Source organism: Pan paniscus, chromosome 12 (genome assembly GCF_029289425.2).
Source record: "Pan paniscus chromosome 12, NHGRI_mPanPan1-v2.0_pri, whole genome shotgun sequence".
Classification (NCBI taxonomy): Eukaryota; Metazoa; Chordata; class Mammalia; order Primates; family Hominidae; genus Pan; species Pan paniscus.
The window spans coordinates 55,232,785-55,256,809 of NC_073261.2; the positions used below are offsets into that span (position 1 = coordinate 55,232,785).

Sequence of the window (24,025 nt, forward strand, 5' to 3'; positions counted from 1 at the left end):
AGGCACTCCCAGGGGCCATTGTCAGGCTCTCCATATGTGGACGCATGCAGAGGTGGGGGTGCTGAGGAGGGAGGAGGTGCAGGGAATTTCTCTTCTCCTCTCTACTGCCTCTGAGTTGGAGATGTCAGATGAAACCATGGCCCATTGTAAATGAACACAATGTCCCCACTCACAGGGTTAGAACCCCGCCCTTGGAAGCAGCTCTGAGGGGACCATTCACATGGGGAGAGTGCAGGAAGCTGTGTCCAGCAGGGGAAGGAGATCACCAAGGGGGCTGACCCTCCCCTGGTGAGGTGGCTGCCTTCTGACACACCAGATGCTCTCTTTAGCATGGTTGGCCCCCACACACCCAGCCTGTCAAATTTACAGCCTTCAAGAAGGCTTTGGCCAATTAATGAGCAGCTCCCTCTCCTAGGAGGAAGGACGTCTAAAGGATGAGGAGGGCAGTAGAACCCTGTACGCTCTGCCCCCTCCCTCCACAGTTGGACCGAAAGGAAGGGGGCTTTCAGACAGGCTTGCCCAGGCTGGGGTCTGAGTGTCACTGTCCAGCCAGTGGTCATCCCGCTCCCATCCTCACCTTCTTGCTTAATGGGTGAGCCCAGCTGCTGCCGCAGCTGCCACCCTAGTGAGGGTGAACGAGCAGGAGGCTGCGCTGCACTTCCAGGCTCAGGCTGCCTGGCCAGATCTGCTCTGAGAGCCCTGTAGGCTGATAGAGGCTACCAGGAGGAGGACGGGATGCAGCTGCCAGCCCCCACCTGTGCAAGTAGTACTTCTAAAAGCTTGGGTATACAGTAAATATTAGGTGCTGGGCTGCGGGGCCAGGAAGGGGTATTCTCCTCCTATTTTTCAGAGTTTATTTATTTGATGAGGGAGGGTTATAGATACAACCAGTTTAAAGATGGAAATTTTTAGAGTGCAGGCAGGGATTTAGGGTAAACCAAGCAGACTTGTGCAAGCAGCTCTTTTGGGGAGGCCAGAGTCCTGTACCAATGTCCTCAGGCATGTTCAGCAGCTGCTGGGGGAGTGCTGGACAGGATTAAAGCACAGGAGAACTTTCTGGATGACAGAAATGCTCTATATATTGAAAGGAAGTAGGTTACATGGGTAATGCATTTGTTAAAACTGATCAAAATGTGCACTTCACATCTGTGCATTTCACTGAATATAAATTATACCTCAAATTAAAAACATTTTTTAAAAGACAGATGGGTCAGGCGCGGTGGCACACGCCTGTAAGCTCAGTATTTTTGGAGGCCGAGGCGGGAGGATCACGAGATCAAGAGATCGAGACCACCCTGGCCAACATGGTGAAACCCTGTCTCTACTAAAAATGCAAAAAAATAGCTGGGTGTGGTGGCACGCACCTGTAGTCCCAGCTATTCAGGAGGCTGAGGCAGGAGAATCGCTTGAACCCAGGAGGCGGAGGTTGTAGTGAGCCGAGATTGTGCCAGTGTACTCTAGCCTGGCGACAGAGTGAGGCTCTGTGCCCCTCCCCCCCAAAAAAAAGCCCTGAGGTGGAAGATTGCCTAGCGGGCTCTAAGAAAACCAAGGAGGCCAGAAGACTAGAGCAGAAACAAAGCAAGGGAGGCAGCAAAGAGCCAGATCATGAAGGGCAAGTGTTAGCAAATTTGTTCTGTGAAGAGCCAGATAGTAAATATTTGAGGCTTTGGGGGTCACGTGGCCTCCATCATAACTAGGCAACACTGCTATTGTAGTGTGAAAGCAGCCACAGACAATACGTAACATATGAGTGTGGTTGTGTTCCAATGAAACTTTATTTACAGAAACAGCTGGCTAACTTGCCATCCAGCTACTGTTTGCCAGCACCTGATGTAGGACCCTGCAGGTCATTGCATGGATTTCAGCATCGACTTTGAGTGAGATGGGAGGAGGGGAGACAAAGATTTTGAGCATAAGCTCTGAAAGGACCCCTTTCCCTGTTGCATTAAGAATAGATCATGGGGTACACAAGGATGGAAGCAAGAGAGGGAGTGAGGAAAACAGAAGGCTGATGCAGTAATCCAAGGGGAGATGATGGTGACATTTTGGGTCGGGATGTTGGCATTGCCATTGATAAGAAATCGTTATATTCTGAATATATTTAGAAGACTGAGCCAGCAGGATTTGCTCATGGTAAAGGTGGTAACGTACAAGAGAAGAGTCAAGGGAAACTCTGAGGACTTTAGCCTAGCAACTGGCAGGATGGAGCAGAAAGAGTAAGAGTTCAGTTTCGGACATGTAAATGTGAGATACCACTTAGACGTTCTTGAGGATGAAAACCCTTGAACTGATGTAATCAAGTCAGGTCAGACTGGAAATACAAATTTGGGAGTTGTTGGGGTTTAAATGGTATTAATACATGGGACCAAGGATTGACTGTAGATAGAGAATTAAGAGGTCAAAAGACTGAGCATTTCATTAACAAAAGGCAGGGCAGTAAGAAGGAGCCTGCAAAGGAGACTGAGCTAGCGCAGTAGGAGGAAGAGACTTGGCAGCCAGAAAACCAAGTGAGTGATATATGTCAAGGACTGAGGGGCATCAAATGCAGGCAGAGAAATGCTGTGGGGCAGGGCCACCACAGAGAACACCTTCCCAGGCAATGCCCAGCACAGCCACTGGGGCAGGGCTGCCCCTGAGACCCTGGACCTATACAGCCACCAGTGTGCAATGCCAGGCTGGGAGAGCTGCATGCACAGGACTCCAACCAGTGAGAGTGAGGGCATGGGCTGCACCCAGTAAAGCTATGGGGGTGGAGCTGCCTGGAGCCTTGGGGACCTAACCCTCACCCCAGTGTGACTGGAAGGTGAGACATAAAGTCAAAGACTATCCTCAAGCCTCAAGACTTAATGTTGTTTACCTGGTGTGTTTTGGACTTACTTAGGACTAAGCTACTTCTTCCTATTTCTCCCCTTTAAATGGGAATATCTATCCTATGCCTATTCCACCGTTGTATTTTGGAAGCACGTAACTTGTTTGATTTGACAGCTGGAGGGAAATTTGGCTCAGGATGAATCACACCTTGAGTTGGTCTTACCCATGTTTACAGACTTTGGACTTAGAATTTAAAGTTGATGCCGGAACAAGTTAAGATTTTGGGAGCTATTGAGATGGAATTAATGTCTTCATTTAAGAACGTACACTTGAGAAGCCAAGGGTGGAATGCTATGCTATGATCTGAATGTGTCCTTCAAAATTCCTGTGTAGAAACTTAATGGCCAATGAGATATTAGAAGGTAGGACCTTTAAATGATTAAGTCTTGAAGGCAGAGCCCTCATGGATGGGATCAGCATCCTTATAAAAGGACTGAAGGATTGAGTTTGATGGCTTTTTGTTCTTCCACCTTCTGCCAAGTGAGGACATAAGGCACCACCTTGAAGCAGAGCAGCTCTTACCACTCAACTTGCCAGCACCTTCATCTCAGACCTCTCAGCCTCCAGAACCGTAGGAAATGTTTCTATTGTAAACATTTTCTATTGTAAACATATCATAAATGACCCAGTCCCAGGTATTTTGTTATAGCAGCACAGATGGACAAAAGCCAGTGCTTAATGTAGCCCCAGCCTAGCTCTACCCTGCTGCAGCCAGCCTCTGCAGTAACAGGAATGCAGAGTGCAAACTTCCACAGGCTCTTCTGGACCACTGATTGACCCCTTGTAGACAAAAAAACCAGAAGGGCTTCACCTGTTGCTTTGGTGGAATCTTAGTCCACATTCTCTACCCATCTGGACTAAGGCTTACTGCATTTCCATCAAATCAGTATGAGAGCCTATCAGACAAAAGGCATTTTTCCCTGGATGGGGAGGTTGAAACAATGAGCACCTGGTGGTCACAGAACACTCTGCAGACTGCAGTTTACATTCCTGGCTGTATGGAGCTTCTATTGCTTCTAGATTCACTTCTCCATCATACCTGTCCTCTGCAGCTGATTGTGGATAGTGCTCTACAGCCTACATTAAACCTTTGTTCAGATGACATGAGATCATTTCCCAAAGGGGAAGGAAGTAAGGCACAGGCATGAAAATGCTACTGTTTTATGAAATGACAGGGCAATGGGAGAAGGAAATCAAGAGCCCAAAGAGTGAGGACCTCTGCTGTAGACAGCTGCTTGTGAGGGGGTTGGCTGGCTCTGTCCTCTTCACAGCCTGCAGGCCAGTGCTTGCTCACCAGCCCATGTGGACAAGCTGGCCTGGCCTTCACACAGGCCTGAGCCACGGCAAGAGCACAGCAGGATCAGCTCAGGCAGTGCCTGAACAGGAAGGGCCTGGGGAGGAGCCAGGTCCTGCTTCACACCAGTGAAAACCGGAAGGGCTTTGCAAATGGTTAGGGGTTTGTCTTTTCACATTATGGAACCCTCAAATATCTGTCATCGATGCAAAGGAAGGTTCTCAAGAATTTTATTATAAAACAGAACAATGACACAATATAAGCTTACACATTAATATTTACATTATATTCAAAATATATTACAGCTTTAATTTATGAACAGAAATATCCTGTCTTTTCTTCTTTTTCTTTTCTGTTTTCTTTGCATCATTGATTTGCATTTTTACTTGATCTTGTAATTTAGAAAAGAATGCTTGAGAGGACTTTAAGGCCTTGTCTTTACCTTCATCCTGCAGTTAAAAACACATGCTTATGCTGTAAAATGTACTTATAAGTGAAAAAAGCCAAAAATAGTACATCACCATTACAACAATGTATGCAACCATAAATATGAAAAAGGACTAGAATTACAGAAAACTGTATCAGTTAGCATAGAGGTATTCTACACTGCTACAATGTTCTTATAATCTAAGAGAGAAAGGAGTGGAAGACAAGCTGCTGCCAGGACCCAGGTTATTGTGAGGACCCTACATGAAAAATTCTAGAACATTAAAGGTTGCGATTCCAGCCAGTCAGCATCATGCATCTCTATCCTGCAGGTGGGCTGTCGGCTGGCTCAGACATTCCAGTCACCCAGCACTTGCTATCCACTTGCCCCACAAAGGTCCCCTTGAGCAGTTTTCTTTCCCTTGTCCTTACCTTTATGAAGGAAGCTTTGCCAGTTTTGGTCAGCTGTTTTAACTTCTCCGAAGCTACTGTTTTGCTGTATTTCCCTGCTTGATCTACACTGCTCTTTTCAAGCAGTTTTCTCCGCTTCTCCTTCTCTTTTATTTTCATACGCTTTTGATATTTCTTTTTCCTTCGCTCTCGTTTCTTGTCTGTAGCTGTTTTTTCAGCAGCTGTTTTTATATCTCCAGCTTTATTTTTCTCCTATTAAAAAAATAACCACCAACATATTCGTTCATCAAGTTTAACAACTAGGACACTGGAATGGAAGAAACTGCAGGGTAGCCAGCAAGCAGGCTGTGCATCTGTGGCCAAATGCATGAAGATGCAGAGCAATCCCCACCTGCATTCCAATGAGCGTTGGTAACTCAGCTCTTTAAAACCTGAAATGCATTCTTTGACAGGCACAGACTCTTATAGTGACGGTTCAGTTCCCAAACTAATTCACAAGAAGGCAACATGGAGAGTTGGGTTCTCAACCTAACAGCACAAGAGGAGCCAGCCCTCCACAGCATTTAGATTCCAATGGGCTTCAGGGACATGCCAGAGGCAGCCTCAGCTCTGAGCTGCTAATGACAGCAACCGGACTGAGGCCAGAGGGCAGAGACCAAGGAACAGAGGAAGGGAAGGGAAACATCTCTCTAGTGAGGATCAATTCTATCTCTTTTCTCCTCAGCTGCCAGCCTATCCTGCCAGGGCTGTCACCTGCACTGAGGTGGCAGAGGCTCAGACAGAAGGGGTGAGTGTAGGTGTAGCAAATCAAGTGAGGAGGGAAAAAGAAGGCCCTGCTGCTAAGCCAGCCAGGAAGATGAGCACCTGGCAGAAACCATTATTACTGTGTAAGGCATAAGCTTCAATGTTCACATGGCAGGGATTGCTGCATTTGATATATCTAGCCTCTTCTGATAACCAAATGCTCGATTCTAGATTCAGATTCCATTACTAATTAGCATTACATGAATAAAATAAGGGGGAAATGCTGACACTAAACTATTGCTAGTATATATGCAATGCAAGCCATTTGTTTTCAACTTAACATCACTGCTAGTATTCGGATTGGATTATAACAAGATATTGATACTAGCTATTTTAAAACTGCTCTTACAGTAACTCTCAAACCTGTACCTCATAATAAAGCCAGAATATAGGAGACTGGTATTTGAATATTATAACATTACTAGTTTGCTTATACTTAGAAACTGCTGAGATACATTGGAATAAGAACTACAAGTGCAAGGCAAATGACGTCAAATAAATGGAGTCTGGCTATGATCAACTAACTTGTATCAGACATTTAAGGTTTCAACATTGGCTTCTTACCTTGATCTCCTCTGGGGCCAGGAGAGCTGCATCACTAACACTCACTGGGGCTACTTCCTCCATGGTTATGGCTGGCAGATTTGACACAACTTTAATCTCTGGTACAGGCTAGAAAAGAGATAATACATTCAATGGGAAGCCAGAAGGGACTCTAACACAAAATGTGTGAACTGTGAACCTATTAACTTAAAGTATAATATATAAAATACTTTATGGAGATTATCTTTTTTTCACTTGCTTGAAAGTCAGCAAACCTAATGGAGACTATTTAAAATGTTAGATATGGTGACAGCCAAAGTCCTAAGTGGACTGGCATGACGGCAGTGCTGAGGGGCAGCACTGCTTCAGGATCCCAGAGACCTGGGTATTTTAGGGTTTTCTGTCTCAAAACCATTCCAACAGCACGTATTTCTTTTTTTTTTTTTTTTCTTTTGAGACAGAGCCTTGCTCTGTTGCCCAGGCTGGAGTGCACTGGCGCTATCTCGGCTCACTGCAAGCTCCCTCTTCCGGGTTCACGCCATTCTCCTGCCTCAGCCTCTAGAGTAGCTGGGACTACAGGTGCCTGCCATCACACCTGGCTAATTTTTTGTATTTTTAGTAGAGATGGGGTTTCACCGTGTTAGCCAGGATGATCTGGATCTCCTGACCTTGTGATCTGCCCGCCTCGGCCTCCCAAAGTGCTGGGATTACAGGCATGAGCCACCACACCCGGCATTTTCTACATTTTTACATAACATTTCTGCCATCTTCAAACATCAGTTCTTCCATCTCTTCCTCAACTATTCCTATCTACCATGCATGTGGACATTCTCAAACAACCATTAATGCTGTTTGGTAAGATTTACTGATTTCTATTAATATTATCTTGACTTTGCTTACAGAAAAAAAAGCTAGCTCTAAGAAGTATATAGAAAAAGATGCAAGGAAAGATGTTTATGGGAACAAGAGTCAAAAATAGACTACTGATAAATTTCCTCATCTTTCAACTACTGAAAACATCTCTATAAACAAATATGAAATAATACTGAAAAACTAAAACAGTATCAAAATAAATCAAAGCTATCAATTACAAAAAGGGGGAAAGAATGCAATGTTAATTGAAGGACCATCTGCTTCAGATTTTTGTCTTTTTTTGAAAGAACTACCCAAGAAATCCAGTAATTAAAACAGGTTTCATACTGATCCTGCAACTAAAATGGTGACTATATATTGCAGTCACATTAGCATTCTTTCTTCCTTATCACCATCCTGTCCATGGAGTTATTTGCTCAAGGAAACTTCACAAAGAACAAAAACAAGCCATAAACACAATAGGATCCTGGATTCTAAGTGAGAGAAAAATGAGAGTGTGAAAGAAATCATTTCTTCCACCGGACCACTGTTCAACTGTTATTAAAAACACTGTGTTCCATTCTAGCGTTTAAAGAGAAATATGGAGAAAAAGAAGACAGTCCAAAAAGCCACAAAATGCTGGGCACGGTAACTCACGCCCGTAATCCCAGCACTTTGGGAGGCCAAGGCAGGCAGATCATTTGAGGTCAGGAGTTTGAGACCAGCCTGGCTAACATGGTGAAACCCCGTCTCTACTAAAAATACAAAAAAATTAGCCAGCCATGGTGGTGCATGCCTGTAGTCCCAGCTACTCGGGAGGCTGAGGCAGGAGAATCGCTTAAACTTGGGAGGCAGAGGTTGCAGTGAGCCAAGATCATGCCACTACACTCCAGCCTGGGCAACAGAGTGAGATTCTGTCTCAAAAAAAAAAAAAAAAAAAAAAGCCACAAAAAATAACGGCTGTGATTAGTAAATGGAGTCTACAGAGATGGTGTGAAATACCAACCTGAACATGAAAAAAGTAGTACCAAGGAGAACCTACACTAGCAATTCTACATTTCTTAAGGGAAAAAAGACAGGCTTTTCATTTGGGCACATAGACACATATACATTCACTTCTCCTTCACTTCCCAGTATTCCAAGGAATGTCTAAAGGCTTCCATGTGTTAGATCCTAGCTAGTGCGAGGAACAGAGTGGAACAGTAGATGCATTTCGTGCTGCCTGAAGACAAGTAGAGAGCAATGAACAACTAGCGAATGACTGCAAATGTGCGATGCAGCTATGAGGAAAAGGAGCCAAGTGGTGAGACATGCAGCAAGGTGGGAAGGGGAGTCTACCCTAGGTAAGGAGCCAAGGAACATCTGCAAGGAGGGGAAGGCGTCTGGCCTGGGCAATAAGAAGGAGCCAGCCATGCCAAAAAGGAAGTGCAGCCTACTGGGCCAGGGGAAGAGCACAGTGAGAAAGCGCAAGGGACTTGGCCTGCTCAAGGAATCAGAAGATCAGTGGGGGTGGGGGTAGCAAGCCAAGGGAGACCAAAGGGGTGGGAAGAGCCAGATCACACAGGTAAGGCCCAGAAAGGCCCACGTCCTTCATCTCAGTAAGACCTGCTGGACAAGAGGAGTTGAGAAATTCCACTCATCTCTTCACCTGTTTATTTTACACAGCCCATAGCAGGGACTTTGGGAATCTAAAGATGGTTCCTGCCATCAAGAACTTACTTGCATGTAATTACAACTGGATTAAAAGCATACATATATACCAAAAAAAACAAAAAAAACAACAAAAAAAAACCAACCAGGTTAAAAAAGCTTACTGTCTGAGAAGATAAAATATTTGCATGGGAATCACCTAGCCATCAACTAATAATAAAGGATCTTGGAGATTAGCTCTTCGGTACAAATGAAACGTAAAGCGACTGCCTGTATCATAAAGCTAGTTAGGAGCAGAACTCAGCTCAGGTTCTGACTTCTAGACTAGTCTTTAATTCATGACATTCCATTTCAGACAACAACACAGGCACCAAAGGGCAACAGGTGAACAAGTACCAAAGGATGGTACAAGCATGTTTTATGGGTTCACAGAAGCTGGTAAGCAGGAGATGAGGCTCCAAGGAATAGACAGGTAGAGCCAAGTCTGGGTGACAGACAGACAGGGGAGGAGCATTTGAGAGGGCTGGGCCTGGTGAAGGAACATCATGCGGAGACAGCTGGGCCCAGAGTTAGTTCTCACTCTCCCACCTCCTAAACCTTGGTTTTCTCCCCTGTGAAATGGAAACTATAGTACCTGCCTTAGTGTTGTGTGCATTAAGTGTTAGTGTATGTAAAGAACCTAATATGACACATAGCAGATACTCCATAAATGCTGGTATAGATATCCATACATCTCCAAACCCATTATACAATGAAAATGCAACAGAAGACTGAGAGGGTAGGGAAAGGAGGAGTCCCTGTGGCTACGGCTGAGGGTCTTTTAAAGTGTGAGGTAAGTTAAAACAGTAAGAGGCAGTACTAGCACGATGCCTGACCATGCCCAGCCCCAGCTGGCAGGGGCTCACTGAAGATCTGGGTAGAGCCAGAACTGTCATGGGACCAGAAGTGAGCTTTCCTCATGGAGACCCTGCCTGGAATTTACAGCAAACTACAAGTTTGTATCCTGAAACAAAATAAAGAGCTAGTCTCACAAAGGATCAAAGCTATGAAGGTCACCCTGCTCTAGCTACACACTGAACTGTTAACACACTTACCGGTTTAGGGATAAAGTGGAAGTTTGAGAGGGCATCCAATTTTAAGAAGAGGGAATCCATCATCTTCTGAATTTCTACATGTTCTGGATTTTCTTCTTCTGCTGTTTTTTGCTTAGGAAATAAGTTCAACAATGTCAAACTAAGCGACTTGATATATATCACAGGACAAAACACTAAAGGTCAATGAGGGTATTTCTAACTTCTCATCACTAAAGCTTCAGCTACAAAGAAACATTCCAAAAGCAAAATTAAAAGCAGCAGTACCATGAGGGTTCCAGCACCTACCAGAGATGTGATGTGCATTTTAGGAGCTACAGTAACCATTACCTCTAATATTCAGAACTTAAAAATTTAATTACCTTGGTATTTACTTCTGTCAAAAACTAAGCTGTTCCTAAGATGGCTACAGTTGTTTTTAAAAGGAAAATAGCAAGTGATAACAAGTGTTGGCAAGGATGGAGAAACTGGAACCCTTGTGCATTGTTGATAGGTAGGAATGTAAAATGATGCGGCCACAGTGGCAACAAGCTTGGCAGGTCTTCAAAAAGCTACACAGAGAATTACCATCTGACCCAGCAATGCCACTCCTAGGTGTACAACCAGGAGAATTAAAAATAGATACTCAAACAAATACATGTACATGGCACTATTAACAGTCAAAAGGTGGAAACAGCCTGAATGTCCACCAGTGGATAAGCAGATAAACTATGGTACCTACACACAACGGAATACCGTGTAACCATAAAAGAGAAATGAAGCACTGACAAATGCCAGTCTTGAAAACACAACACTAACTGAAAGAGGTCAGAAATGGAAGGCCACATATGGTATGGTTCCATTTATATCAAATACTCAAAATAGGCCAATCCACAGATAGGATGCAGACTGGGGTTTGTTGGGGCTGGGGCAAGTGAGGAAAGGGTAGCAACTGCTTAATGCGTATGGGGCTTTATTGTGGGCTGATAAAAATGTTTTAGAACTAGAGAGAGCTAGTAGTTACATAACACTGTCCTAAATGCTCCCAATTTGTTCACTAAGTGGTTCATTTTATGTTATATAAATCTCACATCAATTAAAAAGAAAAAAAACGGCCCAGCATGGTGGCTGGCTGGGCGCGGTGGCTCATGCTTGTAATCCCAGCACTTTGGGAGGCCGAGGCGGGAGGATCACGAGGTCAGGAGATTGAGACCATCCTGGCTAACATAATGAAACCCTGTCTCTACTAAAATACAAAAAATTAGATGGGCTTGGTGGCATGTGCCTGTTACTCAGGAGGCTGAGGCAGGGGAATTGCTTGGACCCGGGAGGCAGAGGTTGCAGTGAGCTTAGATCACGCCACTGCACTCCAGCCTGGCAACCGAGCAAGACTCCGTCTCAAAAAAAAAAAAAGAAAAAAAAGAAGTAAAGTGTTAATATAGACTTCATAAAATTATCCAAATACCCATTTGGATGGTAGGGACTTTTTTGTTCTTTTATTTACATGTAATGTGTTAAAGATTTATTCTCACAAATCACATTGAAAAAACTGACAGAAATTTTAATTCTACTGAAGAGAAAAAGAAAATTTCATGCTTCTCTCTCTGTCCCCTTTGGCCCCAAATGCTTATTCTAAATGCCTAAGAGGGCTTTTTGTTTGTTTGTTATTAAGACATGAAAAAAAGAAACCCACCAGAACTAGGAAACGATAGGCTCTTTGCCTCCTAATCCTGATGACAGAGATGCATTCAGGTCTGTTTCCAATGTCCATCATCAGCACCCACCTTCCAGCCATAGTCAGGCATCACGCTACTACTGCTTACTATTTTAACTTACCTCACACTTTAAAAAATCCTAAACATGTCCTTTCACCTCATTCTAGGTAACAATATCTGTAAAATCAAATATGTAGCTATATATTGGCTATACAGCATTTTTCTGAGCCACATTACATACACAAATGTGAGTAAAGGGTCCTACATGTGCTGTTTACCATCATTTCACTTCTAGAACTAGCCTAGCTACTAGAACTCCAAGTCCATCCTCAAAAGCTTCTGAACTGGCTGTTGACCTCTAAGAGAGAAATGAAACTAACATTTAGAGCTGGCATAAGCTATTGCATTACCTATCTAATTTTTAATTCTCGTGGTCACCAAATACCTTCTGTATCTACCCAATCTCCTCAAAGATTCAAATGAAACTGTACACATCCTCCTTCAGCTACCACCTTGGATTGCAAGGCAGCCAGGAAGAATTTTAATTCAAATCTTTTCAGTTCTTCAGTTTCACAGTGGCATCAGGGCAATTTGCTGTTGCTGAGGGGCATTCATTAACAAAATCTGGTGGGAATCGTAAATGGCTTTTGCAGAAGAAAAATGCCATCTGATCCCTAAGTACCCACATTCCCAATAAATCAAATGTGAAGGAATAATTTGATTATTATATCAGCATATAATATTCCTAGGAATAGGACCTTGTCCTATTATTTAACCAGAGATTTCTTCCTTCCTTCCTTTCTTTTTTTGAGATGGAGTCTCACTCTGTCGCCCAGGCTGGAGAGCAGTGGCGCGATCTGGGCTCACTGCAACCTCCACTTCCCTGGTTCAAGCAATTCCCCTGCCTTGGCCTCCCGAGTAACTAGGATTACAGGCACATGCCACCATGCCCGTCTAATTTTTGCGTATTTTTAGTAGAGATGGGGTTTCACTATGTTGGCCAGGCAGGTCTAAAACTCCTGACCTCAAGCAATCCGCCCGCCTCAGCCTCCCAAAGTGCTGGGATTACAGATGTGAGCCACCATACCCAGCCCAGAGATTCTAGTTAAGTGAAAGAAAAAACAGACCTAAAAATCAGAATGAATTCATAATCATGTAAAATATATCAGTTACTTCAAAATATCAATGAGAAATGCTTTTAAAGTTGTAGCACCACCATAATTGCTAGAAAGTTAATGAGTTGTAAAAGTATCAGGTGACCAAAGTCTAATTGCAAAGCAACCCCCCTCAACCCCTCACATCCAGCGGGAATATTAGAACCCTTCTATTCCTAGCATGCTCTGTCTCATACTTACATGAGGTAGCCAAAGAGCTCAAGATTTCTGTTTCACGATTTCAACAGTCACAAAAAGCCTAGTTCTCTACTTCTATTTCTTTAATAATAATGGCTTGGCCTTACAGGCTTCCTCACCTGGTTGAGTTTGATGTACTCCTGTTCATAAATTTCAGCAAGGCTCAATTTACTCTTCTCATGGTCTAAGGTTAAACGCTTTTTATATTCATATGCATCCTCTTTAGGTTTTTCTTTACGTACTACATCATCCCAAGCCTGAAACATAAAGTGCAGGTAGAACATAACAAAACCTACAATTTATTTCTAGGTTCACTTAAGAATCTTCCTCTGGAATATTATTATAATAAATATTATCAATATATTAATAAATTATCATTAATATATTAATAGTAAATTATATCATTGTTATAATAAATATTTATTATTACTTATTACAGAGTAAGCAAATTATAGCAAAAAGAAAATTTTCAACTCCTGAAATAACTATTCAAGTCACAAAGAATAAACATTAGGAAAGCAAAGAAACCATTACTCAAATATCTTTTTCTGTTTTAAATGAGTCTTCCTACCTGGTTACCAACTTTAATTCCACATTTCCCCATCACAGTTTGTTTAAAAGTCAAGCCTTGAGTTAGTTTATCATGTTTCATTTCAAATTTTAAGATGTTCTGCACATGATACTCACCCTTTAAACCCTTTCTATTTTAGACCCACAAGTGTAGGCAAACATTATACACATGTTATAAGGCCATCTCTTACTGTACATGCCATATATCTAAGTTTTATTCTAAGTTTACAAAATCAGATCAATTCTTCAACAAAAACCACTAGGTTTTTAACATTTGAAAAAAATACACCATTGAGAAATGGTTTTAAAATTGTAGTACTACCACAATGCTAGGGTTTGAATGTCCCCTCCAAAACTCATGTGGAAACTTAATCCTTGATGTGGCAACACTCAGATGTGAGGCCTTCTAGGACGTGACTGGATCACCAGGGTTTTGCCCTCATGAATGGCAGTTGCATTTATGGATTAATGGGTTATCATCAGTGGGGGAATGGTGGCTCTTAAGAAGAGCAAGAGACACCTGAGCCAGCATCTTAGCATGCTCAGCCCTTTCACCATGTGATGCCCTGCACCACCTTGGGACTCTGCAGAATCCCCACTGGTAAGAAGGCCCCTCGACCTTGGACTTCTCAGCCTCCATAACTGTATTCCTTTTAAGTTACCCAGCTTCAGATATTCTGTTATAAGTAACAGAAAAAAGACTAAGACATATATACTGAATAATTTACCACACCAGATACTGTGCCTAAGCCAAGGGTTCTGGGTGCAACCATCACAGGTCAGCCACCAGCTTCACTGAGCACCGCCCAAAAGGTCAGCAAGACTCACGAGAAAGGATAATGGCTTCTTGCTCCTCTCAGGCACAATACTCGTCTTTCCTGGGTACTACTGAAGAGCAGTACCTCACACAACAAAAGCTGACTAGGTAGCCTAGATTTAAGGTTTGTGAACACTAAGTGAAAATAAAAAGCAATAGTCCTACTCTCAAAGTACTCTCGCATTATTTCTAAAAATTTCGGTGACATTTTGATTAAGTTAAATTTAATTCTTACTGACCTGATCTCTTATCCTCTGTTTAATGATATCTTCCAGTTGAAGGGTGGTTTCCTCTGTAATCACAGGTGCTAAAGGATATACAACGTTTATTCATTAGGTAGATATCCACTAGACCACTGATTCAGTGCAGTCCTTGGACCCACAGCATCAGCAACACGTGGGAACTTGTTAGAAATGCAAATTCCTGGGCCACCCCCATACTTCCTGAATCAGAAAGTGGGGAAGAGGGACAGCTATCTGTGCTTTAACAAGCCTTGTGATGCTCCCTGAAGTTTGAAAACCACAAAACTAGGATACATATGGTAGTAAGTGCTAATACTTTACCCAAGGTACCCAGGGACTCTTCCCCTCTTTTCCATTCTCTCTTCCATTGAAATAAAATGAAAACTCATTTTGATGTAATGGGTACAAGAAAGAAGTCAATGAGATGACCACAGTTTCAGGTTGAAGTTCAAAATTTAATCAGTGGACCATGACAGGATGCAAGCCTTCAAAACAGATTACTACAAGAAAGCTGATTACAAACTATACATTAGGTATCATTAGCGTATTGTTAAATTTTTTGGGTGGATTAATGGTACTGTGATTACATAGGAGAATGTCCTAGTTCTTAGAAGATATCTGCAAAAGTACTTAAAAGTGAAGTGCCATGAGATTGGCAACTTACTTAAAAAAAGGGCACATATACAATCTTACATATGTTAGGGAGAGAAAGCAAATATAACAAAATGGTAACTGGTGAATCCAATTGAATAGCATATAGGTGTTCACTGCAGTATTTTTTCAACTCTTCTGTGTTTATAAGTTGATTTTTTCTTTTTTGACAGAGTGTCGCTCTGTTGCCCAGGCTGCCCACGCTGGAGCACAGTGGCACAACCTTGGCTCACTGCAACCTCCCCTTTCTGGGTTCAAGCGATTCTCCTGCCTCAGCCTCCCAAGTAGATGGGATTCTGAAATCTGCCACCATATCTGGCTGATTTTTGTATTTTTAGTAGAGACGGGGTTTCACCATGTTGGCCAGGCTGGTCTCAAACTCCTGACCTCAGGTGATCCGTCTGCCTCGGCCTCCCAAAGTGCCGGGATTACAGGTGTGAGCTACCATGCCAAGCCATGTGTTTACAAGTTTTTAAAATAAAAAGTTGAGGGAAAAGAAACATCACCCCAAATCTTTGTATGAAATGGAACCATGGAAAAAGCACAGACATGAAAACTACAGAAGAGGGCACCATACCCATCCGGACAGCATGGTCAAAGTGTAGGGTCTCCTCCAGGAGGCTGTTCTCTGGCCTCTTCTGTGCTGTCACTTCCCCCTGAAGCTGCCACGGCTTTTTTTCTAACAACTCTTTTTCTAAAGATGCAATTTTTTCATTCATCTAAGAAAGAGATAAAATAACTAGTATACATTTAGAAAATAAAATCTTATATTTGTGTAAAAGCAAAAAATAATTTAAAAAGTGGGAAAGCAAGAAACATACTGTTCTACAATTCTGTTCTTGCCATCTTTTTATTCTGTCGATGACTTCGTATTTCTGCTGCCTATGGTGGGGTGAGCTGCAAACAATTTCTTTTCCTGATTAATTTAAAATGCCATGTTTATAATATACTAAACGCCCCCAGAAGCTTTTGAGTTTGTTTCTGGGCTCTATTCTATTCAAGTGATCTATCTATTCGCAAATCAAGTAATTCTTTGATTAGAATATAAGTATCTGATGGAGTCTGACCCTTTTGACTGCAAACTCAAATTCTTACTCTAACTTCTTTTTTTTAAATTTTTTTGAAGCAGAGTCTTGCTCTGTCGCCTAGGCTGGAGTGCAATGGTGTGATCTCAGCTCACTGCAACCTCCGTCTCCTGAGCAATTCTCCTGCCTCAGCCTCCCGAGTAGCTGGAATTACAGGCATGTGCCACCACACCCGGCTAATTTTTGTATTTTTTAGTAGAGACGGGGTTTCACCAAGTGCTGGGATTACAGGCATGAGCCACCATGCCTGGCCATTATCTCTAACTTTTAAAAGACAACAATGATGACTTCAGTGTATAAAATGCCAGCCTTTTCAGCTACCTTACAGAATTCTCTTATTTTCCTAATATCAATTCAGTTTATCCATTCGGTTTCCTCTCCAAATACCAACACTTTCATTTTTCACTCTTAGTGGAATATAAATACATCTGCAGTATTCCTAATCTTTTTTTTTTTTTTTTTTTTTGAGACAGTCTCGCTCAGTTGCCTAGGCTGGAGAGCAGTTGCGTGATCTCAGCTCACTGCAACCTCCACCTCCTAGGTTCAAGCAATCCTCTTACCTCGGACTCCCAAATAACTGGGACCACAGGCGCGTGCAACCACGCCTGACTAATTTTTGTATTTTTTGTAGAGACGAGGTCTTACCATGTTGCCCAGGCTGGTCTCGAACTCCTGAGCTCAAGCAATCCTCCTGCCTTGGTCTCCCAAAGTGTTGGGATTACAGGCATGAGCCACCGCACCTGGCAGTTTTCCTCATCTCTTATCTTTATCTTTTGTAGTTACACTGGCCTATGCATTTAAAAGAATGTTAATCAACAGTGGTAACTGTAATACTGGACATCTTGTCTTATTCCTGATCTTAAAGGGATGTTTCTAGAATTTCACGCATCATGCATGATGGCAGTTTTTGGCTTAAATGTATTTATATTCCACTAGGAGTGAAAAAAAAAATTAGAAATGAATATTGAATTTTATCAAATGTCTTTCTGACATATATGGAGGTGACTATATGTTTTTTCTCCTTAATGTCTTGCAGTCAGGAATCATACTAGATTTTCTAATACTGATTCAAGAGAATAAGGTTCATGCAGTTGTGTGGCATAATTTTTCCACTGTGCTGTAGGATTTTTGCATCACTGTTCATGAATGAGACTGTGCTCTGTGTATGTATGTGTGTATGTATGTGTGTGTGTGTGTGTGTGTGTGTGTGTGTGTGCGCGTGTGTGCATTTTAATGCTACCTCTGTCAGGTTTGGGTTTTCATGACCTAACAGTTTCAAAAAAAAAAAGGTTGAAAGTTCTACTTTATTCTTTATATGTGGAAATTGAAATAAATTATTTGTGATTTATTGAAACTTAACTTGAAGGTCTGATGTAATTTCACAATAAAACCAAACCTTTCTTTCTTTATTTGTTGGGGGAGGGCGGGAGGAGTGGGGTGGAAGGATACTAACTCATTGATATTTTATAATGGTGCTTTTTTTCCCTTAGAATTTCTCTATCTTCTGGGGACAATCTGACAACCATGGATTTAATTCAGATTTTAGATTTTAAAAACAATTCTTTTGATATTCTTGGTATCTTTTATTCTCTGCCTGTTCTCTTTTTTTTTTTAATTTTTTCAGATAGTCTCTAGCTCTGTTGCCCAGGCTAGAGTGCTGTGGTGCAATCATAGCTCACTGCAGCCTTGAACTCCTGGACTCAAGAGATCCTCCCCCATCAGCCTCTCGAGTAGCAAAGACTATAGGCACACACTACCATTCCCAGCTAATTTTTTTAATCTTTAGTGGAGATGGGCTTTTGCCCTGTTGCCCAGGTTGGTCTCAAATTCCTGGGCTCCAAACAATCCTCCCTCCTCAGCCTCCCAAAGTGCAGGTGTGAGGTGTGCCTGGCCCTATTCTCATTTTTATTGTGATAAAAATTTTAAGGTAAATAAATGATAGAGCCAAATTATTAGAGCCAGACTACATCTACAAAAATTTAATGAAATTTCACTTGTCTGAAATCATGACACAAAGAAACAATTTTTACCAACTTTGAAAAATATGTTTGTGATGGTATAAATTAAAATTCTGGCTATTTGGCACTCACAAAAATCTGTGGAGCACCTTAAAGACATAGGTGGTATCCGCCGGGCGCAGTGGCTCATGCCTGTAATCCCAGCACTTTGGGAGGCCGAGGTGGGTGGATCACCTGAGGTCAGGAGTTTCAGACCAGCCTGGCCAACATGGTGAAACCCCGTCTCTACTAAAAATACAAAAAAATTAGTTGGGCGTGGTGGCGGGCACCTGTAATCCCAACTACTCAGGAGGCTGAGGCAGGAAAATTGATTGAACCTGGGAGGTGGAGGTTGCAGTGAGCTACGATCACGCCACTGCACTCCAGCCTGGGTGACAAGAGTGAAACTCCATCTCAAAAAAAAAGAAAAAGAAAAAAAAGAAAAAGAAAAGACATATGTGGTATCCTCCAAAACAGTCGAAACAGTTAAGATGCTCACAGGACAGCTTTATCAGGAGAGACATGCTATACATATAAAGATATTAGGGACAGAGAAAAAAAAATTATCTTTAAAATTTTTTTTATTTTTGAGACAGAGTCACACTCTGTCGCCCAGGCTGGAGTCCAGTGACACCATCTCGGCTCACTGCAACCTCCGCCTCCTGGGTTCAAGGGATTCTCCTGCCTCAGCCTCCTGATTAGCTGGGATTACAGGTGCCCACCACCACACCTGGCTACTTTTTTTTTTTTTTTTTTAGTAGAGATGGGGTTTTACCATGTTAGCCAGGCTGGTCTCGAACTCCGGACCTGAAGTGATCCACCTGCCTCAGCCCCGCAAAGTGCTGGGATTACAGGCATGAGCCACCACGCCCAGCAGAAGCAACTATTTTACTCACAGGCCCCAAACTGAAATGCAGGCACTGATTTTGCAAATCAGATGCTTTCCATATGGCAAGATTTTTGGTTTTTTGTTTTAAGACAAGGTCTTGCTCTGCCGCCCAGGCTAGAGAGCAGTGATGCAATCTTAGCTCACCGCAGCATCAACCTCCTAGGCTCAAGTGATCCTCCCACCTCAGACACCAGAGTAGCTGGACTACAGGCACACATCACCATGCCCAGCTAATTTTTGTATTTTTGGTAGAGACAAGGTCTCACTATGTTGCCTAGGCTGGTTCTGAACTCCTGAGCTCAAGCGATCCTCTTGCTTTGGACTACCAAAGTGTTAGGATTACAGGCGTGAGCCACTGCACCTGGCCAAGATATTTGTTTTCAAAGGATGGTTAATAGTTTTCAAAGGATGGTTAATATCAAGTATATTAAAAATTCCTTAAATTACTAATTACCTTTTCCTGTCTTTTTTCAAAGGAGGATTTAACTTCATCAGAATTTTTCTTTACATTTAAAACACCTGTATCTTCAGTTTCCTCGTCATCTGGTAAAGCAAAGGTCACTCTTTTCAAGCTTTCTTTATGTTGTTTATTGTCTTCATTTTCTTGAAGGTCATCATCTTCATCCCTACAATACCAAAACTCTTATAAAAAGAAATATACTACTTTCCATTAGAAAAACAAAAGGAAACAAATTTTCCCTTAATAAAGTTCTTATTTTATATACCTAATGCAACCAAATACTCAGAACTTCCAAAATCATTCAGTTATTAAGGAACAAAAGGTATTATTTAGGTAAAACGCTATGTAAGAATCAGAACAAAAAGTGTCCAACATATAGAAAATAAATTATTCATCAATCTATAATACAAATCTCTTATCTCACAAAAATAACAGGATTTTATTGACACAAAACCAAATCAAAGTTCCTGGTAAGGAAGGTTTGATTGCTACTACCAGAGATATTTTTCTTCATTAAGTGATCTCTAATGTCCCTTTACAGTCAGAGACTTTCCTCTGGCTATCTTGAGAATATCTGATATTAGAGAATCCAACTTGCTAAGACAAACACATTTGATAACTACGAGTACACATACATGATTGGGCAACTCCAGCTTACAATGTAAAGGATGGTTCAAAATACTCACGTTTCCGAAATACTTAGTTCTTCTGCTGCTTCTTCAGCAATTTCATCATCTTCTTTGTTTGAATCCAGCTCATCATCATGAACATTTGTTATGTCTTCATCACTTTCAACTGGATCAAAAAAATCTTTGTATTTCAGATTTCTGGAACTTTTACCTGACTAAAATAAAAAGATTTTAAAAACTATTAATTAGGGATAGAAAAATATATTAACACATGCATATAGATTTGCATGTATATTGTATGTATATATTACTTTCTGACTTAATAACACTACAAGCTAATAACTAATAACTAAACTAATAACTAAATAATTATTAGGTGAAAATGGCAACTAATAACACTACCACAAAATTATAAGACCAACTGGAACATAAATCGAATGGAAGTACAGATTCATTCATAACTGATAAGATAGAGCACAATATTTCTTATCACTAAATCTTTTAACTACAATTAAAGCTCTCCTAGAAAAACAGAAGAAAAGCTAATTTGAGGAGGAGGAAAGTGCTCTCTCCTCTCTCAAAACTTTACCTTAAGTTTTTTACTTCCAAACAGTCCCCCTTCATCTTCATCAGAATCAATATCTTCAAAAAAATCAATATCTTCCTCCTCCTCATCATTATCATCTTTTCGTTCCTCTTCTTTTTCTATGTTTTCTAAATAGGCCTCCATTTCAGAGAGTTTGAAGAATTTATCATCTACTATGGACTTTTCTCTTGGTTTTCCATGTCCTTTGTTTTGCACCTTGCTCTGCTGTTCCCATTTGCTGATATCAAAGTCAAGGTCAGAATCCTCATCACTGAAAACGGGGCTTTTCCTCAGATCAGATTTGCTTGAGTTTTCAGCTCTCTCACCCATTTCAGGATCATCATTACCCATGTCGGACACTTCCTCCTCCTCTAAATCTTCTAGGTCCTCCTCGTCATCAGCCTCTATCTCTGAACCATCCTCTTCACGTTCCTGTTCTTCACTCTCTGGGAGAAGACTGATATCTTCATCATTAATTGTTTCACTAACTGCATTCTCAAAGTATTGTAAAATTGGTTCATTTTGCAATTCCAGTTGTTGCCAAATCTGCTCATCATCAAAATTTGCTATCACAAGTTTTTGCAAGGGGCTTCCATGGATCCTACCATTCTCTAATATTTTATTAAAGTCATAAAGCACTTTTGTTAAAGAAGTGAACTTTGATGCCAATCCCTCTTGAATCCTATTGGGAGGAATTAAGTGAGATTTAGAATTATAGGTAATAATTTCACAGCACTCTTAATAAAAATAAAAAAAACCCAACTCTTTCGTAAAATAAAATTTGAATGAAGTATAAGTATAGATTCTGGCCCCCAACAACATATAAGCTGATGAGCTACACTGATATATAAAACCTGTCAACCAAGTATCTGTGAATCGGCTGTATAGATTTTAGGCAGGAAAACCATTATAAATCTATTTGCTTGGAGATATATAGTGAATTAACCTTAAATTATCAATTCTGCTACATTATATACCACTCCATTCATTCATTCACTTATTCATTCAATGATCAACATTTGCTTTGGCTACAGTGGTCAAGGAAAACCTCTCTTAGATGTCACATCTGAGAGGAAACCTACAGATAAGGAGATAGTCTTATAAAGGTTGGGAAACACGTATTCCAGGCAGAAGAAATCCTCTAAGATGCAAATCCTCTAGAGGTGAGCTTGAGGAACAAAAAGGTGAGCATGGCTAGAGTGTGAAGGAGGCAGAGGGTGGAGCTGGAGAGACTGAGGGGAGCCAAATTATGCATGGTTCAGGAGTAAGAATTTGTCATTTAAAGTGTAAAGAGAAAACATTTTAAGCAGAGGGATGAAATGATGATTTACACGAAGGAAGGAGAAAGGGAGGAGGGAGGAGGAGGAAAGTACAGTGATTAGAAGGTTGATGCAGCATTCCAGCGAAAGGATAATGGTGATTTAGACTGGAGTTAGAGCAGTGAATATGCTGAGTATAGTTTGGAGGTAGAACTGACAGGATTGCTAAAGAATTAGATATAGAATAGAGAAAAATGAAGACATTAAAGTAGCAGCCTAGTGTTATGTTTGAGTACCTGAAAAGACAGAAGTGCCATGTACTGAGATAGGGAAGGCTTGGGTGGTGGTGTCAGGCCTCTGAGCCGAAGCTCAGCCATTGTAACCCCTGTGACCTGCACATATATGTCCAGAAGGCCTGCAGGAGCCAAGAAGTCTGGGGCAGCCGAAAAACCACAAAAGAAATAAAACAGCCAGTTCCTGCCTTAATTGATTAACCAACATTACAACATTCCTCCATTGTGACTTGTCCCTGCCCTACCTTAACTGATCAATCGACCTTGTGACATTCTTCTTCTGGACAATAAGTCTTATGATCTCCCCACCATGTACCTTGTGACCCCCTCCTCCTCTGCTAATAGATAACCACCTTTTACTGTAATTTTCCATTACCTACCCAACTCCTATAAAGCAACCCCTTCCCCATTACCATTCGCTGACTCTCTTTTCGGACTCAGCCCACTTGCACCCAAGTGAATAAATAGCCTTGTTTCTCACACAAAGCCTGTTTTAGTGGTCTCTTCACACGGACGCGCTTGACAGGTGGAGCATGGGAAAAGGACTTCAGGGGATGGCAGAGTATAGGTGGGTAGAAACAACAATTCTATTAAACAGACACAACAGCTCTATTTTGGACGCAGTGAATTTGAGATGCTTGACAGTACCAAAATTTTAAAAATCGTTAAAAGTTGTACAGTGCGGATATCCCAGTTGCGTGCTACGGAATTCAAACTAAGCTCAGTCTGTAGTTGCTGTGAGCTGGGAACTCAGGGAAAGGTTGGGGTTTGAAACATAAATGAGTAATAATTTCATAGATCACATTTTAAATTCTTCGACAAAATACATATAAAACGCTTGTGTTGGGGAGAGACATGGAAGTTCTATTTCTGAAGAAGCTTAGTCATGGGGGGTGGACAGACAAGTGACAAGTTCGTACTTTCAATAAAGTATGCTAAGCGTTAAGTGCTTTGGGAGCACATAGGAGGAAGAAGAAACCAACAGGCTGTGTGTAGAGGGATGGGGGCGTAAGAAGCCCAAGGGAAGCTTCTAGGTGTTAATAATTGAGGTTACAGTGATTTCAATAACACTCAACTGAGAGATCCATCTATACAAATTTTAACAGTTTTTAAAATTTTGATAGCCTAGGAAAGCATAAACTCTGAAATTTGGGGAAAAGCGATTTTACATTTCCCCTTAGCTTCCCCCAGCTCCACAATTTGCCGGAGGCCTGCAACCCGCGTCCACGTGAGACCCCGCTCGCACCCCGAGCCCGGGATCTGCGCACTTACGTGAGGAAGCACTCGGGCCGACCCGTGGCTTTGCCGACTTCCGTCAGACACCGCTCCAGGGTCCGTCGACGCCAGACCTGCGGCGCCATGGCTGTCAGCAACTCCCGACACAATGCAGCATGCAAGGGAAGGGAGCCACCCGGAAACCGCGCGGCAAAGATGCGCCCAGCGCAACTTGGATTTCAGAGCCGAAAGTTCCGCGGCGCACAGGTTCCGGACTCGCCCTCAGCCAGAGCCAATGGCAGCGCGAGCGCTTTCGCAGGAGGGTGGGAAACAAAAATCTCCAT

The 24,025-nt window shown here is 41.9% G+C and overlaps 1 protein-coding gene across 1 annotated transcript; it reads right to left on the reverse strand.

Annotated features, from left to right (window-relative positions):
* Positions 1 to 4,378: 4,378 nt before the first annotated feature.
* Positions 4,379 to 23,887, reverse strand: MPHOSPH10 (M-phase phosphoprotein 10). The gene is made up of 11 exons (XM_003808168.5): positions 23,739 to 23,887; positions 20,918 to 21,596; positions 20,386 to 20,543; positions 19,694 to 19,865; positions 15,846 to 15,987; positions 14,615 to 14,682; positions 13,108 to 13,245; positions 9,946 to 10,056; positions 6,371 to 6,478; positions 5,024 to 5,254; positions 4,379 to 4,614 (listed from the first exon to the last, which is right to left on the reverse strand). The coding sequence occupies exons 1-11, from the start codon at positions 23,825 to 23,827 to the stop codon at positions 4,465 to 4,467; spliced, it is 2,046 nt and encodes a 681-aa protein (XP_003808216.1). The 5' UTR covers positions 23,828 to 23,887; the 3' UTR covers positions 4,379 to 4,464.
* Positions 23,888 to 24,025: the final 138 nt, after the last annotated feature.